This window comes from Zootoca vivipara, chromosome 11, assembly GCF_963506605.1.
Source record: "Zootoca vivipara chromosome 11, rZooViv1.1, whole genome shotgun sequence".
Classification (NCBI taxonomy): Eukaryota; Metazoa; Chordata; class Lepidosauria; order Squamata; family Lacertidae; genus Zootoca; species Zootoca vivipara.
The window spans coordinates 48,734,981-48,752,029 of NC_083286.1; the positions used below are offsets into that span (position 1 = coordinate 48,734,981).

Below are 17,049 nucleotides of genomic sequence, written 5' to 3' on the forward strand. Positions count from 1 at the left end.
TTGCCTACACGTTTCCAAACATGTATTTAAAGCTGTAAGAATTAGAAACTTGGATACAGCGGTACCTCTAGATACGTACCTGATCTGTTCCGGGGTGCCATTCGCACCCCAAAAAGTACATATCTAGAGCTGCGCTTCCGCGCAAAGTGCTGATAGAGCACATCTGTGCATGCGCGCAGGGCGCTTCTGCACATGCGCGCACGGCATAACTCGGAAGTAAACACTTCCAGGTCTGCCGCGTACTTAACCTGAAAGTACGCAACCTGAAGCATACGTAACTAGAGGTATGACTGTACTTTTTTAAAAAAAATGAATGCAAGGATTTGTTAGAAGCTGTCCTCTGCACCATAATACCACATTCTGCTCCTTTTCAGCTCTCTTGCAGAATCACAGCGTGCCTACTGCCCTGACTACATTCTGTTGCTTCTTGTTCTCCACTGCAGTCCCAGTGCTCCTCCTCCTGTTTCTCCCTCTCCCTTAGCTCACCACATCTCCTTCTTTATCACAACTCCATCTTGAGGAATTGCTGTAGCACAGTGGCAGAGCACAAGCTTTGCATGCAGCAGGTCCCGGGTTCAATTCCGGGCACCTCCAAGCAGGACCGGGAGAAGATTCCCCTCTGAACCTCTGGACAGCTGCTGCCAGTTGGTGTAGAAAATACTTAGCTAGGAGGAACAATAGTCTGACTCTGTATTGCTCCACCAAACCAGATTTTGCAGGACAATGCCTTAACTCCCTTGGGAATAGAAATTTCTGTTTCTGTTACACCATTATGCAGTCTCATCCAGAGCACCCCCTTTTTTTGCATTTCCATATTTTAGCTTGGATCAACTCTTAGTCTCTACTCTGGATCAGCAGAAATTGCAGTCGGTTCTTTCTTCAGTGACGACAAAATGCGACCTTCTTTCTTTACTCCGAGAGGCCAAAGCACAAGCCGAGGTAAGACTACACAAGATCAAAATGGCCAATATTTTTAAGTTGTGGAAAAGGTTAGTACAGTATTGCTTAAAGGCAGGCTGAGATCTTTCATATATATATTTAAATATTGCACAGGAAGCAAAAGAGGTAATTTGTTGGTGTTTCAGCACCAGATAGATTCTGGAGGATTCAAACATATTTTTAAAAAGGCTCCCAAGATCCCAGTAGCCAATTTGGAGCAATGTTCCCACAAGAGGGGCCCTGCTACTATTGCACAGGTGATCAGCCAAGCTCCTTGTGGCTAGTCAGTGACTCTCGGTTCATGGTCAGTTTTGCCTGCCTCCTGTTCCCAGTAGGTGCTGATTTGTCACCCTGACCACCATATACCTTATGCTAATATTAAGGAAATAGTGGGAATTTGATTCAATTTGCATTTAAAGAGAAACTTACCTAATTTGCACTTTCTAATGAACTGAAGCAGAATAATCTTTCGAAAATTTGCTCCTCCCTGAATTTTGCAATGCAGTGCAAACGAAAGCCAAGTAAGGGGCACAAAAACACACATACTAGTTCAAGATGTGCATATGAATGCATGTAGTGGTGAAAATAACATGTCACGTGTTATTCTTGTGAATTAAGTACGTTCTAATAGTTTTTAATTCTGAATTTTCAATCATTTAATAACAGCAACGATGTACAAAAGGAAATGCAAACACCCTTTTCTTTTGCATGCATCAATTTGGCCAAAGATCCGCACTCACCCCTGAACTTCACAAACAGAAGAAACAAGTGAGGTCTTTCAATAAAATGTTGCAGCATGGCATGCTCCTGTTGAGGGGTTTCAATGACTCCTTTCCATTCCCCTCACACCCAGTTTTCATGCACATATGCATAGTATCACAGAGGTGGAAGGCATCCTAAGGATAATCTAGTCCAAGCTTCTGCAGTGCAGGAATATGGGGATCCCTTATGAGGATTGAACCTGCAACCTTGGTGTTATCAACACTACGATCTAACCAACTGAGCTATCTCTGTTTCATTACCCCTCCCATCTGGTTGGCAGGGTTGTGTGTGTGTGTGTGTGTGTGTGTGTGTGTGTGTGTGTGTGTGAAAGAGAGAGAGAGAGAGAACATTTTGTGCCCCATTAAGTTGTATTCTTGGGTTCCCTCTCCCCTTAAGTTCCCCTCGCTTAGGATCCCCCCCCCAGTCCTTCAAACTTTGGTGTTGCCCTGAGTGTGCTAATGCCTCCTTCTTATGCACTGGGTGATAATCAGTTTTTTGCAACATTCATACGAACCACGAAAGACTCAGATTGGAAACTGAAGAACTAATATTTCCCTCATTCTTACCAACCATCTTGTACCATTAACGACTCCGTGACTAGCTCAGAATTTTGCCGATTTAATATGTCTGCTATAAATTCCTTTGGTTTATTTGAAGGGCATCTTCTTTCTTCCCACTCTTAACATTTGAAATATTTAACAATCCCATATTTAAAAGGGCTGCTCCAGAAATCCATGTAGGGGATCCGTCAGTGCTCACATTATACGCACTGCTACACTTGGGCAAAGCTTTGAATCCTCAGTAGCTCTTGTTGGGCTGGAAGTTTTTGATCCTAAACCACCAAACATCTGGCTCACAAGGGCTTTTTGTTAAAAAATGAATTCACTCAGAGAGCGGAATCTCAGCGCCTAGCTACGTTTTACATAGGAGTGTATGTAATTGAGCCTTGGTGTGGGACTCTTAACATCAGAAGAACAGTTAGTGGGGGATTTTGAGTGAAGAAACAGGGAGGTTGCAAGTGATGTGAACTCGGCTGAAAGCCAGTCCCTTGCTAACATGGCTGGCTCAAGACATTTTGCTGCCTGAGGCATCAATTGAGGCTACAACCACCACCACCACTGAAAGTTGAGTTGCATGCTACCCAAGGCCAGCCACGCTATTTTGGCATCTGAGGCAGAAAATCCCACAAGCACCTCTCCCTCTCCCTGGCAGTAAACATGCAATAATAAGTGTAATACGTCTGGGTCCAATGTATGCAGAGTTAATAGTTAGCATGGAGGTTTTATTCAGTAGAAATTACAACAGATGCTAGTTGTGGTCCTGGTCGCAGCTCCACTCTTCCCCCTTAAGGTGTGTTAAAACAGAACCAAGCAGACAACCATCTGGGTTCAAAATGGCCACAACTTTATTGATAACAGGTGTAGGTGGAATTTTGGCTCAGCCATTGGGTGTATATCCATTCCAGCCTTCTGCTGGAGGGCTGAAACTTATTCAGGGTTGTGCCAAGGATTATGGCCTCCCCAAGACGTCCATCTACTGAGGTGGCCATCCTAAGGTTGCTACTGGAAGCTCTTTGGCCCAACTGCCCTACGCTTGGCTTCTAGACGGAGACTTCCACTGAGACCCCCTTAATGGGGTACCCTGAGTATGCCGCTGGTTCTGGACACGGTGATGCACCGCTTCACCCCAAAACGTGAAGACTCGGGTTCTACCCAATGCCTTAACTGCCAAAGGTTGTGACAATTCGCTATGAGGAAAGGCAAAACTTCTAGACCGGCCAATTAAATTCCTTCCCAGACACTGAAAACCAGAGAAAGTCTCCTGATTACTGCACTTGCTACAATAATAACTAACTAACTAACTAACTAACTAACTAACTAACTAACTAACTAACTAAGGGGTTTGCCACCATTTTGAGTCACCCCAAATCACCTGTCTGAGGCTGGCCACCTCACTTTGCCTAATCGCCTTACCCCACTTGGTAAGATATTAAGTTATCATATCAGGAAAATAACTGGACTACTAGCAATTTTCCAGGCCTGGCAATTTGCAGAGGTAGAATTTCATAAGATCTTTACATAAAGCTGCATAGAAGTCTGCTTGCTGGTGCCTTTAATACCTCAATAATGGTTGTGCAAACTCTGTTTTTTCAACTGAGTACACAAGCTTTTGAAAACAACCACAATTGTGGTCTGCCCTGCCCAGCCCCAACTTCCATCTGCCTCCAAGTCTGTATCCCTGATCTGGGTTGTAGGTCCAGGTAAGAGGAATCCTGGGAGAAGGAGACCTCCCAGAACTCCTTTCTTCTATTCTGGTACCTGGTTAGAGCTTGTTAGTCCCACGAGTTGAGCTGAGCCAGGTGGGTTTGGCGAGTTTTGCAGAAATACGAAGACTGGGTTTTGTTCCCAGCCAAAAGTAATCAAATGCACTTTTAAGTGTTTTCACATGGAATCTTTAGAGAGATTATTTATTCATGCCGGTTTGTAAAATCCAAGAACTCAAATATTTATGAAACTGAAATGCTTCTTGGAGCACGGGCTGTGTCTGCATACTTTCTCACATCTGCTCTAAAGTCCAAAGTGGCACAAAGGCTGGAAAACATTATGCAATCCGTAGCACTGGCGCTTAGTCTACAGTAGGATGATCGTCAACTTCTAAATTAATCTAAAGCTCTGTTGGCGCAGTTAGGCAGATACCACTTGCTGGGGGCCTACTGTCCTGCCACGTCCTGTAAACACAAACTGGGACCTCTCTGGAATCGGTGATTGGCTCCATTCTTGCTGTACCAACAGGCTTAAGCCAGCCCCAGGAGGAAGTGCATAACCTTCCAGTCAAAGGGGTTGGAAATCTCTGAGCAGATTTGCCAGGAAGCCAGGTGATCAGAAGGAACCAGCCATCTCCTGCTTCCTCCTACATGGCCAACCCTACCATTAGGCAGATTGAGATATCTGCCTCGGGCGGCAGATGCAAAGAGGTGGCGGAACACCTCTTCTCATTCCCAGTCTCCTCAAGTGCTCACAATGATCTTTTCAGCTACCACTCAAAAGAGGCTTCCAAGGCTGGCATTTTTGTGGTCCTGTTTGGATTGCCACCAGTGAGGGATAAGCCCAGGAAATGGCTCTGTGGCCCGATGGTTCCTTGCTCCTGGGCTATGGCAAAGCCACCATTGGATACAACCCAATAGCTGTGGAACGATTAAAATGAAACACAACTATGAAATTGTAATGGTTTTTAAAAGTTAAGGCAACAAATAAAATTGGCAGTAGTAAAATATCTTCATAATTTTAAGGCTGGAAGCCATTGGAAAGGGCCCATTGCATAAACATGGCTGGGCCATGGCATTAAATTTGGTTCTAGGGTTAACCCCTGAGAAGGCGTCGCTCGAACCGAATCCTGGTTTAGTTGACTTTTTGTGATTCCCTTGCAGCATAAATAAACCCAGAATGTCTTTCCCAGTCTTTCCATAACTCCTTTAGTATTTTGAAATTATAGCTATTTTCAATTATTAAAAAAACCATTTACAGTCTAATTCAAAAAAGAAAAGAAAAATATCACCCAGGAAGAACTTCTATAAACATGGGTCTTTTCTCATCACGTTTGCGAATATTTCTCCCGAGCTTTTAACTTTAGGATGTTTTTCTTCTTTTGTCTTTTTGTCAGAGCAAAGAAGACATTCTCTTTGTAGTCTTGAATAAAGAGGAAGGGTCTGGCCTGGGATTTAGTGTTGCTGGAGGAGTAGACCTGGAACAGAAATCAATCATCGTAAGTAGTGACTGCATCTTTCTCATAAGTGGGTTGCAAAGCCAGCTGGAAATCAGATCAAGTGCTCATTTATCAGCCACAAAGCCTGTTGCGAACGGCTGCTTGCATCATTTTTGAGTACCATCTGCTAATGTGATCAGAGAGGGAAATGGGCCCAGGTGCCAAATAAACCCCGATGCACACAATGTTGCCAAAGAGGAACGCCAGGGGTAGCCTTAAACCACACATCTGGAGGATCAGGGCCCCTGGTATCAGCTCCCACTGATATTTTTTTATGATTTCAGCAGAATCATAAAATTGTAAGAGTTGGGTAAGGGAACCCAAGGGTCATCTAGCCCAACCTCCCTGCAATGCAGGAATCTCAACACAGAATCGTAGAGCTGGAAGGAACCACGTGATTCCCTGTTTTGGGGCACGCCAGTGCACCATGAGAAAACGTCTTCTAGAGTGCCGCGAGAAATAAATTCATTAAATAGCCTCTGTGTTCCACAGCCAAGGCGGAGGGTTATCTCTTATGGCTTGCTTGTGATCTTCCCAGAGATATCTTGCCTGCCACCGTTGGAGACACAACGCTAGACTAGATTTACCTTTAGTCAGATTCCACCACCACTGGCAAGTTTTAAAAAACATCATTGCTTGTTTCAGAGATGTCTGCATATACCTGTACTAGGAATTACTGTATATGCAATAACCTTGACTGCCAGCCTTGACTAAATAGATTATTAGCTACATATTTAGCTATTAATTTGGGAGATTTTAAACAGTGGGAACTGAGAATTAATTGTATATTTGTTTATCAAGCTTGAGCTCGATGTAGGAGATGGAAAAGAACATGCTGCGGTTGGCTTTTCTTACTAAAGATTCAGTTTATTAAATTCACACTTCCTCCCAATAGCTCCAAAAGGCACCTCTGCTGAAGCCCTGTCCATATTTATTTGTGTTTAACTCATTCTATCAAATCAATCAGTTGCTGTGTTAAACAACTTACAGTTCTTTTACTTGGCTGACGACCTTCACCGCAATGTTATCTTCTTGAAGGTCCACCGGGTTTTCTCAAAGGGGGTGGCATCCCAGGAAGGAATCATCCGCCGAGGGGACCACATTCTTTCCATCAACGGCATCTGTCTCGCGGGTTCTGTGCACGGGGATGTGCTCAACGCTCTTCACCAGGCCAGGCTCCACAAATACGCCGTCGTCGTCATCAAGAAGGAGAGAGGCGGACAAAAGCTTTCTCCTGCCCGGTCTGAAACGTCAACGCCTGGCAGGAAATCCTTAGGAACTGCAACAGTGGGAAGCCCAGCAGGTACGCTGTTGGTTCAATGTAGGGTTGGCGCCAGGAGTCAGTATGGTCAGCAAAGGGTCCATTGCAGGAGTCCAGTGATGAGAGTTACCTGGATCCGCTGTTTCTCTTCGCCAATGCCAACTGCTGGCCTCTTCGCTTACCTCAGGCATAGGCAAACTCGGCCCTCCAGATGTATTGAAACTACAATTCCCATCATCCCTGACCACTGGTCTTGTTAGCGAGGGATGGTGGGAGTTGTAGTCCCAAAACATCTGGAGGGCTGAGTTTGCCTATGCCTGGTTTACCTCTTAGGGATCATCCATGGTTGTTGTTTAGTCGTGTCCGACTCTTCGTGACCCCATGGACCAGAGCACGCCAGGCACTCCTGTCTTCCACTGCCTCCCGCAGTTTGGTTAGACTCATGTTGGTAGCTTTGAGAACGCTGTCCAACCATCTCGCTTCCTTTTATAACAATAATTATAATAATGTTATTATTTGTAACCCAGTTATTTGTAACTGGGTCGCCTCAACCACTCTGGGCGGCTTCCGGCATATACAAAAACATAATGAAGCATGGTTATTATTTTTTAAAGCCTTCCCTATATAGGGCTGCCCTCAGATGTCTTCTAAATGTTCTGTGGTTACTTATCTCCATGGCTCGGGGGGGTCAGATAGCTCCTTATCCCCCAACATTTCTTCGATGAAAGTAGGGACAACCTAAGGAAAAGCCGGGCATTCTGGGATCAAATCCGAAACCAGGATGACTTCTGTAAATCTGGGACTGTCTCAGGAAAATGGGGACACTTGGAGGGTCTGTCATTGGCTGTCTGCCTGACAAGCAAGCAGCTAGTAGTAATAAAAACTACTCCAGGTTTTGGGGGGAGGAAGAGCTGTGGTAGGCGACGAGGGGCGTCTACCCAAGGGCCCTCCAAAACCTGGAGCCAGTTGCACAGTAACTGGATGAATTCACCCCAAAGAAGAACCAATGAGTTTGGGGGTGGGGGCTCCCCATGCAACTTGGATTCTAACTGTCTGCATTTATGAACTTGGATGGAGCAAGTGAAAAACTTGGGTTTTAATTTGGACTCTTTGGAACCCAAACTGCATTTTAAGATGTTCTCACAGTCTCACAGATAGGTGCTTAGGAGTTCCAGGCAGGCCTAGTCAAACCCAATGTGGAACTGAACGGGTCGGTTTCCACTTAGACCAACTGGAAATCAGATCAGGCCTCTCAGATGCCGGTTTGCAAATAATGTCGTGAATATGAGCATTTTGGAGCCTCGCTCCCAGAGACAAAAGTATTTGGATTTACACACATTCTCGCAATCCAAGATCAAACCATTCCAGCAAAATAGCTGGAGCTCCATGCCAATAGCCAGAAAGAATCCCAATGTTGTGTCCAACGGTTTTGCAATTCCAAGGAATGGAAATAACACAGGGTGTGAGAGACTGTGAATGATCTTTTATGCCCCCCAAGGGGCTGAGAAATAAGGAGACTTGTGCTGCTTTGTTAAAGACTACCTCATGCATTCCCTTTTGGCATGACCTCCCTGTCCTGGTGGCAACCCAAAACTTGGACCTTAGAACAAAGCAGAGTTAATGTTCTTTACATGTTTCCCTCCACCCCAAAGGTACAAATGGAGAGCTGGGCGAAGCCATTTGTGTCGAACTTCTGAAGACCTCTGCCGGCTTGGGATTCAGCCTGGATGGGGGGAAAGCTTCAATCTCAGGAGACAGACCTTTGCTCATCAAGAGGATTTTTAAAGGTACTTGGGAAACCGCTTTCCAAAGTTTCTGTTTTCTTTTCTGTAGGCATAGTCTTGCCTCTCTTTTCAGAGGGGAGTAACAATACCTTCAGCAATCAGTTGCGTACGGTTGCTCTGAGGCTCCGCTTTTGTTTCCAGACAGACAGCTAAACTGACATGTGCAGCAATCCCATACAAACTTACTTGGGAGTAAATCCCACTGAAGTCAAATGTAGAGTAGGCATGCATATGATTTAGTCATCAATCAGATGCAGCAAAACAGTGGAACAGACTCCCTCTGGATGTTGTGGACTCTCCTTCCTTGGAGGTTTTTGAGCAGAGGTTGGGTGGCCATCTGCCATGGATGCTTTGGCTGAGATTCCTGCATTGCAGGGCATTGGACTAGTTTGCCCTCAGGGTCCCTTCAAACTCTACAATTCTATGATTCTGTGAAATTAAGTGATATAACATAATCCAGGCATAGGCAAACTTGGCCCTCCAGACATTTTGGGACTACAACTCCCATCATCCCTAGCTAACAGGACCAGTGGTCAGGGATGATGGGAATTGTAGTTTCAATACATCTGGAGGGCCAAGTTTGCCTATGCCTGACATAATCCATGGAAATTAGCAGCTAAGTCAGAGAAAGGCAGTGTAAACAAATGAGGTGTGGAATTATCTGTACTACCTGCAGTGAGAGATTTTACTTGGGTTCCATGATCACTGCAGATGGTGACAGCAGTCACGAAATTAAAAGACGCCTGCTACTTGGGAGAAAAACAATGACAAACCTAGACAGCATCTTAAAAAGCAGAGACATCACCTTGCCGACAAAGGTCCACATAGTTAAAGCTATGGTTTGCCCAGTAGTGATGTATGGAAGTGAGAGCTGGACCATGAAGAAGGCTGATGGCCGAAGAATTGATGCTTTTGAATTATGGTGCTGGAGGAGACTCTTGAGAGTCCCATGGACTGCAAGAAGATCAAACCTATCCATTCTGAAGGAAATCAGCCCAGAGTGCTCACTGGAAGGACAGATCCTGAAGCTGAGGCTCCAATACAGGGCCGGCCCTACGGCAAGGCTGGGTGGCGCAGGGTGCCAGGCCGCCAGGGGGGCGCCGCGCTGCACCCTCCAGACAGCCGTGCTGGGAAACGGGGGGGGGGGAGAGGGATCTTCGCACCAGGGCGCCAGATATGCTTAAGACGGCCCTGCTCCAATACTTTGGCCACCTCATGAGAAGAGAAGACTCCCTGGAAAGGCCCTGATGTTGGGAAAGATTGAGGGCACTAGGAGAAGGGGACGACAGAGGACGAGATGGTTGGACAGTGTTCTTGAAGCTACAAACATGAGTTTGACCAAACTGCGGGAGGCAGTGCAAGACAGGAGTGCCTGGCATGCTCTGGTCCATGGGGTCACAAAGAGTCAGACACGACTAAATGACTAAACAACAACAACAACAACCTGCAAAAAACAAACAGTGAGCAGTTGTACCCTCAACCGGTGCTTGGCAGCAATCCTCATCACATGTGGTGTAGTGGTTAAGAGCGGTAGACTCGTAATCTGGGGAACCGGGTTCGCGTCTCTGCTCCTCCACATGCAGCTGCTGGGTGACCTTGGGCTAGTCACACGTCTCTGAAGTCTCTCAGCCCCACCCACCTCACAGGGTGTCTGTTGTGGGGGAAGAGGGGAAAGGAGATTGTTAGCCGCTTTGAGACCGCTTTGAGTGATAATGCGGGATATCAAATCCAAACTCTTCTTCTTCTTCTTCTTGTGAAAATATAAATGAAAACAAAGCACCCCCATCTTCTGCAGCCACCAGTAAACTTCCCTGGGGGTGGGAGACACCAGGTGGCATGGGGGCCAAGATAATTGGTCTCTTTAAATCTGTTTCTGGATTTTCTTCCTTGGAGAAGGGGTTGATGGCTGGCAGGGAAGAGTGGGTGCAAATCATTTCAGGTTTGACTCACCTCAAAGCAGGGCTGCTATGAAACTCAAAGCAGGTTGATACATTCAAGCAGGGACAGGCTGGAATTTTTGGTCCTCCTTCCCTTTCAGTTACTCGCCCCATCCTGGCTGGGCTTCTTTGCTGCCATCGGGACATTTTTCGTTCGTCTCCAGCTTGAAAGTTGACTCCCTTTTCCCTGCCTAGCCTTAGGCAAGTCCCTGTCTTTAAGACACAGTTCCTGCTTTGGAAGCTGGGGGTAAAAGAGGCTAGCCTTGGAAGTTTCCTGTGGATGTGGACTGCAGCACACTTTGCAACTTTGGAAGTGTATTAGGGATGATAGCCAGAAACTGAAGTCCAATATAGTCTCAGGAACCACAGTGAACTTCTGCTATTGGGTGAATTGCAACGGAATTTTGCTGCAGAGCTGAGTCTCGGAAATCAAAACTGAATTGTGTTTGAATGTGAGGTTCTTCTGTGCTTCAGCTCTTTGGTCCTGACTTTCTTTCTTTTTTCCAACAGGTGGCGCTGCAGAACAAGCAGGAAAATTGGAAGCCGGCGATGAAATCCTGGCCATTGGTGGGAAATCCTTACTTGGACTCATGCATTATGATGCTTGGAACCTCATTAAATCTGTCCCGGAGGGACCTGTCCAATTGCTTATCAGAAAGCATCAGCCCCCAGTATGATGGGCATTGAAACTTGTTAACCTAAACATACCTTTGTTGCATATCCCATGTTCCATATAATCACATTTTAAAATAAAGTAGAATTGAATTGCATTAAGAAGTATTTTCTGGGGTGAAGTCACCGGAAGGATAGGCCCCGAGAGTTTGGATAATCGGATGGAAACAAAAGAGAAAGATTGTTTTCTGCTGCTCCAGAGAAGCGGACACGGAGCAATGGATTCAAACTACAAGAAAGAAGATTCCACCTAAACATTAGGAAGAACTTCCTGACAGTAAGAGCTGTTCGGCAGTGGAATTTGCTACCAAGGAGTGTGGTGGAGTCTCCTTCTTTGGAGGTCTTTAAGCAGAGGCTTGACAGGCATATGTCAAGAATGCTTTGATGGTGTTTCCTGCTTGGCAGGGGGTTGGACTGGATGGCCCTTGTGGTCTCTTCCAACTCTATGATTCTATGATTCTATGAAAAGATGAGAAAGCGTTTGCATTGGGGGTGTAAATTTACCCTGTAAATTCTGAGTGACTGTATTTTCTGCTGTTTCCGTTCTGAAGCGTTAGTTTTAAGTGGTTTTCTATACATCTATAAGCACAATTGCTGCATTTGTTGATACAGATGCTGTACTGTGAAAGCACTTAAATCTCGTTTCCCCAGTTGAGCAGGTGAGAGCCACATGTGGAGGCAGACTTCTACATATATAGGAAATGTGACTGTATCTGTCCCTGCATCACAGTGCTCACCAGGGTTCATTGAACTGGGGGTGGGCACCCTATTCATGAGCACCAGTTGTTGGGGTTCCCCCTCCACCACCCATGAATTTTTATGACAGATGTGTAGTTTGCATTTCTCTTAAAAACAAACACTCCTCAGAGCATCACACGCACTGATGCTGAATATTCAATCCATAGTCAAAGCACATGTCATTCTGACAGATAATTTTGATCAAAGATGGGAGACTGAGATAGTCTTTAATGCAGGCACCCCCAAACTGCGGCCCTCCAGATGTTTTGGCCTACAACTCCCATGATCCCTAGCTAAGAGGACCAGTGGTCAGGGATGATGGGAATTGTAGTCCAAAACATCTGGAGGGCCGGTTTGGGGATGCCTGCTTTAATGTAGGTGCGGTTGAAAAACACACAGGTGTCAACATAATTTCCTTGAGAAATTAGTTTTGGGAAGCCTTTGCCCTGAAAGACAGCATATAAATAATACTGGAGATCAAATTTATTAAATAATAGTTTGCTCTTTAAATTGCTGTGCTAGCGTCAGAGATTGCCTTAAATTGCTGTGTCAGTGTCAGGGGATATAGAGTCAAAATTCCAGAAGGAGACAATGCTTCATTCTTTCTTTTAAAAATACAAACATCTTCAGTATTTGTGGTGGGGGAGAGAGAGTCTGTCTCAGGCCATTCCAGCCTTACTCTGTGTGATTGTATTTTATGTATTTATCTGAATACACACGTTTGCCAGAACGGCATCAGGCAGGCGACGCATTCGAATCTTGCATGTTTTCTCCGTTACAACTCTTGAGGCGGAAAATAGACTTTGAGTAGAGCTTAATTTCATTCCCCTTAAAACGAAATGAAACCCAGCCAGCCTCAGGAAGAGCTCTGTGCAAGTTGTAAACCTTACACACTGCTTGGTGAACATTGGTACCATCCCTATAAGTATGGATAGCATACCAGGGATCTGGTCCCTTATTCTGGCATACATATGTGATGGCTAGCAAAGGGGCATCAAGTTGCATTAGCAAGGATGTTGTAGAAATATTGCAGCTCTTCCCATTGCCTCTCTTCAGTCTCCTATCCCCTTCTGTCATCTTCCTGTAGCTCCCAGGCCCCATTGAGTAACCCCAATCTCTTGACACCACCTTCTGCTCCAGTCTGGTGCCTGCCTTCCATTTCCTTGGCAATGTCTGCATGTGAAGCAGAGGAGATGGAACCTAGGAGATCTGGCTACGATATCTTTACACTGTTGATATTTTTCAAACGGCTAAACCATTGCAGTGGGCTTCTTCTCATCTCAGAATTGTCACTTTCCCCCACCTCAGTTCTTAAGGTTTATTCAAACACCTCCTCCACAATCGATACACGTTTAAATTAGGAAGGTGTTACATATGAGGTTTCACCAACAGGAATATGATGTTCATCCAGAAATTGAGGCATAATATATTGTAATTTTGGAATCGTTTCTTTAGGAGTATGAGTGATTTCAAGAGCATTATTCAGAAAATAGTCAAACTGTTTACATACCATCTCGCATTTCCTGTCTGTTATATAAAAGCCTACACTAAACAAGAGGATTACGTAATAAAATGCTGACTGCGATGTAAAAGTTATGATTAATTAAATTTCTATGCTGATCCGTTTAACTTGTTCTAGATATAAATGACTTGCTACTGTAGAGCTTTTAACTCGATGTCATAATACTTTTTGATGGATCGTAAATATCTCTGGGTGGTTGTTGTTGTTTTTTTCAATTCAAGCAAGCTGAATTGAGTATTTCATTATTTCTCAGAAGCTGTGTGGAATACACATTCTTCATGTCATAGGAAACCTGCCTTCTGATGAACCAGTTTCACAAGGAAATAATCAGATGCTACAAATCTTCATCTTTTACAAAGATAACAAAATTGATTTGTACAGTACAAGAAAATAAAGATGTAAGAAACCAAAATCACAGGCCTGGTCACACAAGCAACAAATGAGATAGCAAACCTGTTTCTGGATTCTACCACTTCAGACTGTAGCTGGGAAGGAATGCTGACTGCTGTTCCATACAAAAATATTCCCTGCAGCTAGAAATGTAGATGTCAGGCAAGAAGTGTGCTAGCTTAGTCATCTCCCTGACATCTTATTTTTCTATGTACAGAGGTTTTTGAGCCATTTGGCAGTGTGATTCCTCTCCCCCCCCCCTGCGATCTGAAATAGGAAATAGTCCCATCTAGACACAGGTTTATCACCTCATCTATTTTCTGGGGGGCGGGGCGGGGGACAGACCACAATTTTTTCTACATTTGTGTGGGATGTTTGTGTGTGTGTGTGTGTGTTTTTAAGTGTAACACACGATTGTATGATATTGTATATTGGCACCATTATTTATATAAATATTCATGTTGCGAACATTTTTTAAATGCCTTGTTGTAATAAGAGAAGTGCAATAATAGGAAATAAGAGTACATTTTCCAAAACTTGCTTTGCCCCATTAATGTAAATCGGCATCTCAGCAAATCCTTCTCTTCCCCCTCACCCCATTTTTTTAGTGGTTTTTTGAAAATAAACATGATGCTTAATCTTTCTGTAGGTCATTGTTCTTTATGTGTTGAGATGTGATTTAAAATGTGCTGTAAGTTTGTAATGTGTAGTTTGCCTTATAGGCTGGAGAGATTGTGGGGTCACACCAAAGTACCTCACAGTAGCCTGTGCACCCAATCTTATTCTGATAAGTGGCAAGGAAATTTATTGTCTGAATTATCCTGTAGACATATGAAAAAATTATTTCCAGCAGCACCTTAGAGGCCAACTAAGTTTGTCATTGGTATGAGCTTTCGTGTGCAAGCACACTTCTTCAGATACACTGGAACAGAAGTCACCAGATGCTTACATATAGTGAGAGGGTGGGGAGGGGTATTACTCAGGAAGGAATTTTTTTATTTTGTTTCGACTACGTCAGACCAGCACGGCTACCTACCTGTAACTGTAGACATATGGTCATTCGTGTATCATTTCTACCACTTATGGCAGAGGGATATGCTCCTTTGGTGCTTTTACATCAGCTATTCCCAGCCCTGTTCAGATATCTTCAGCTACAGGCCCCACCAGCTCTAGTCAACGTGGCCAATGGTCAGGGATGATGGGAGTTGTAGTCCAAAACATCAGGAAAGCACCAGATTGAGAAATCTTTCTTGGCATCGCCATCCTTCTTTCACCAGCCAAGCCTGCAATCCAATTGTCTGAATGAGGACGTGCCTTTCGCACTAGGAACCAAACCATCTAGCATCACCTGGCCTTGGCTGGTGTGGGGACTTCTGGTATAGGGCAGTGCTGGTTCCATACTGGGGGTGGGGCTTAGACAAGATGACCCAAGTGGGCTTCCCCCCAAATGAGTCCACTTCTGCTTGGTCACTTTCGCCCCTGTCCCTTCCCTTGCCCTCTTCCTCTGAAGCCAATCTATGCAGGTACCAAAAGAGAGAGGGCAAGGCAAGCAGAGGCACCTTCTCCTTGCTTACTGTCACTGTTTTCTCACTGAGGTTAGGTAAACAGACAATGAATACATTCATTCATCAAAATAAACCATGGTTTAGTGTGACGTGCATGAACCGCTACAGGCCTTGGGCTTGCATACTCCCCAACTTCGCCCCCTACACAGCTAAGACACTGAGCTTGGAAGCTTCCACTTGTGGTTAACCACAATTCAGCAGTTTGTCTGAGTTCCAAACTAACTATGGTTAGATAAAAAAATTCCTTCAGTAGCACCTTAAAGACCAACTAAGTTTTTATTTTGGTATGAGCTTTCGTGTGCATGCACACTTCTTCAGATACACTAGAAACAGAAGTGTCAGACCCTATATATATAGAGAGGGTGGTGGGGGTGGGTGGGAATGGGCTGATGGGAGTGGTAAAGCTGTAGATGGCTGATAACGGCCGTCTACCTGTAACTATAACTATGGTTAGGTTTAGCCCATGTTTTGTGAGAGGGGCCGTTATTGGTTTGTTTTTTATTTTTTGTTTTTTATTCTCATGTTGTGAAATAGAATGTTCACTCCCATGACCGTAAAGATACTCCATGCAGTAGCTGCATAAATTCCTTTCATGTAATAATAATAATAAATAAATAAATAAAATTTTATTTATACCCCGCCCTCCCCAGTCAAAACTGGGCTCAGGGCTGGCTAACACCAATAAAATTGCAATAAAACATAAAAAGCAAGTAATTAAAATACAGATTAAAATACAATATTAAAATTTAAAATGCAGCCTCATTTTAAGTAGTCCATAAATCCAAGGAAAACACAGGGGTCAGACTAAGTCCAGCCCAAAGGCCAGGCGGAACAGCTCTGTCTTGCAGGCCCCGCGGAAAGATGACAAATTCCGCAGGGCCCTGGTCTCCTGTGAAAGAGTGTTCCATCAAGTTGGGGCCAATACTGAAAAGGCCCTGGCCCTAGTAGAGGCCAATCTAGCCACCTTATGGCTCGGGATCTCCAGAATATTGTTGTTTGTGGACCTTAAGGTCCTCCACGGGGCATACCAGGAGAGGCGGTCCCGTAGGTACGAGGGTCCCAAGCCGCATAGGGCTTTAAAGGTCAAAACCAGCACCTTAAACCTGATCCTGTACTCCACTGGGAGCCAGTGCAGCTGGTAAAACACTGGATGAATATGATCCCGCGCCCGGGACCCCGTAAGGAGCCTCGCCGCTGCATTCTGCACCCGCTGGAGTTTCTGGGTCAGCTTCAAGGGCAGCCCCGCGTAGAGTGAGTTACAATAATCAAGCCTGGAGGTGACCGTCGCATGGATCACTGTGGCCAGATCATGTAGAAAGTTAGCATGGAAGGAGCAAGGTTCTCGCTGTTATGTCTTGCTATTTTTCTTTCTGGTGGAGAATACAAAACACGGAATAATAATCCAGAATGATGAAAATATACAGACACATAGAATGAGAAAATCTAGACCATTTAACATATATTTAACACCCACCTAACCCACACATAATAGGAAATAAGAAAGAGATTGGAGTAGTTATTACAATGTTCATGCATTACTCCATCTGAACAACCTATATTAACATATTTATTGCCAGGGATTCTGGTAACCACAAAGGACTTGGGATAATGTGGATCAATTGCATGCTCATAGCTTGGGCTCATTTCTACTCAAAGGGGGGTCTCTGTCTAAACTTCTGAGCTTCAAAGATTTTGTACTATTTTTACAGGAAGAATG

The 17,049-nt window shown here is 44.6% G+C and overlaps 1 protein-coding gene across 8 annotated transcripts in view; it reads left to right on the forward strand.

Moving 5' to 3' along the window:
* The window catches only part of PDZD2 (PDZ domain containing 2), a 257,816-nt gene extending 242,481 nt beyond the window's left edge, over nt 1-15,335 (forward strand). For 6 of the 8 annotated variants that reach the window (XM_060280333.1, XM_060280335.1, XM_035100945.2 and 3 more), the window contains 5 exons: nt 822-939; nt 5,362-5,463; nt 6,502-6,766; nt 8,377-8,511; nt 10,956-15,334. In XM_060280333.1, the coding sequence (XP_060136316.1) occupies nt 822-939; nt 5,362-5,463; nt 6,502-6,766; nt 8,377-8,511; nt 10,956-11,122 (787 nt within the window). In that variant the 3' untranslated portion in view covers nt 11,123-15,334. Of the gene's footprint in view, nt 1-821; nt 940-5,361; nt 5,464-6,501; nt 6,767-8,376; nt 8,512-10,955 lie in introns of all 8 variants that reach the window. The other 2 variants (XM_060280336.1, XM_060280338.1) reach the window with 1 other exon arrangement.
* The last annotated feature ends 1,714 nt before the right edge of the window (nt 15,336-17,049 follow it).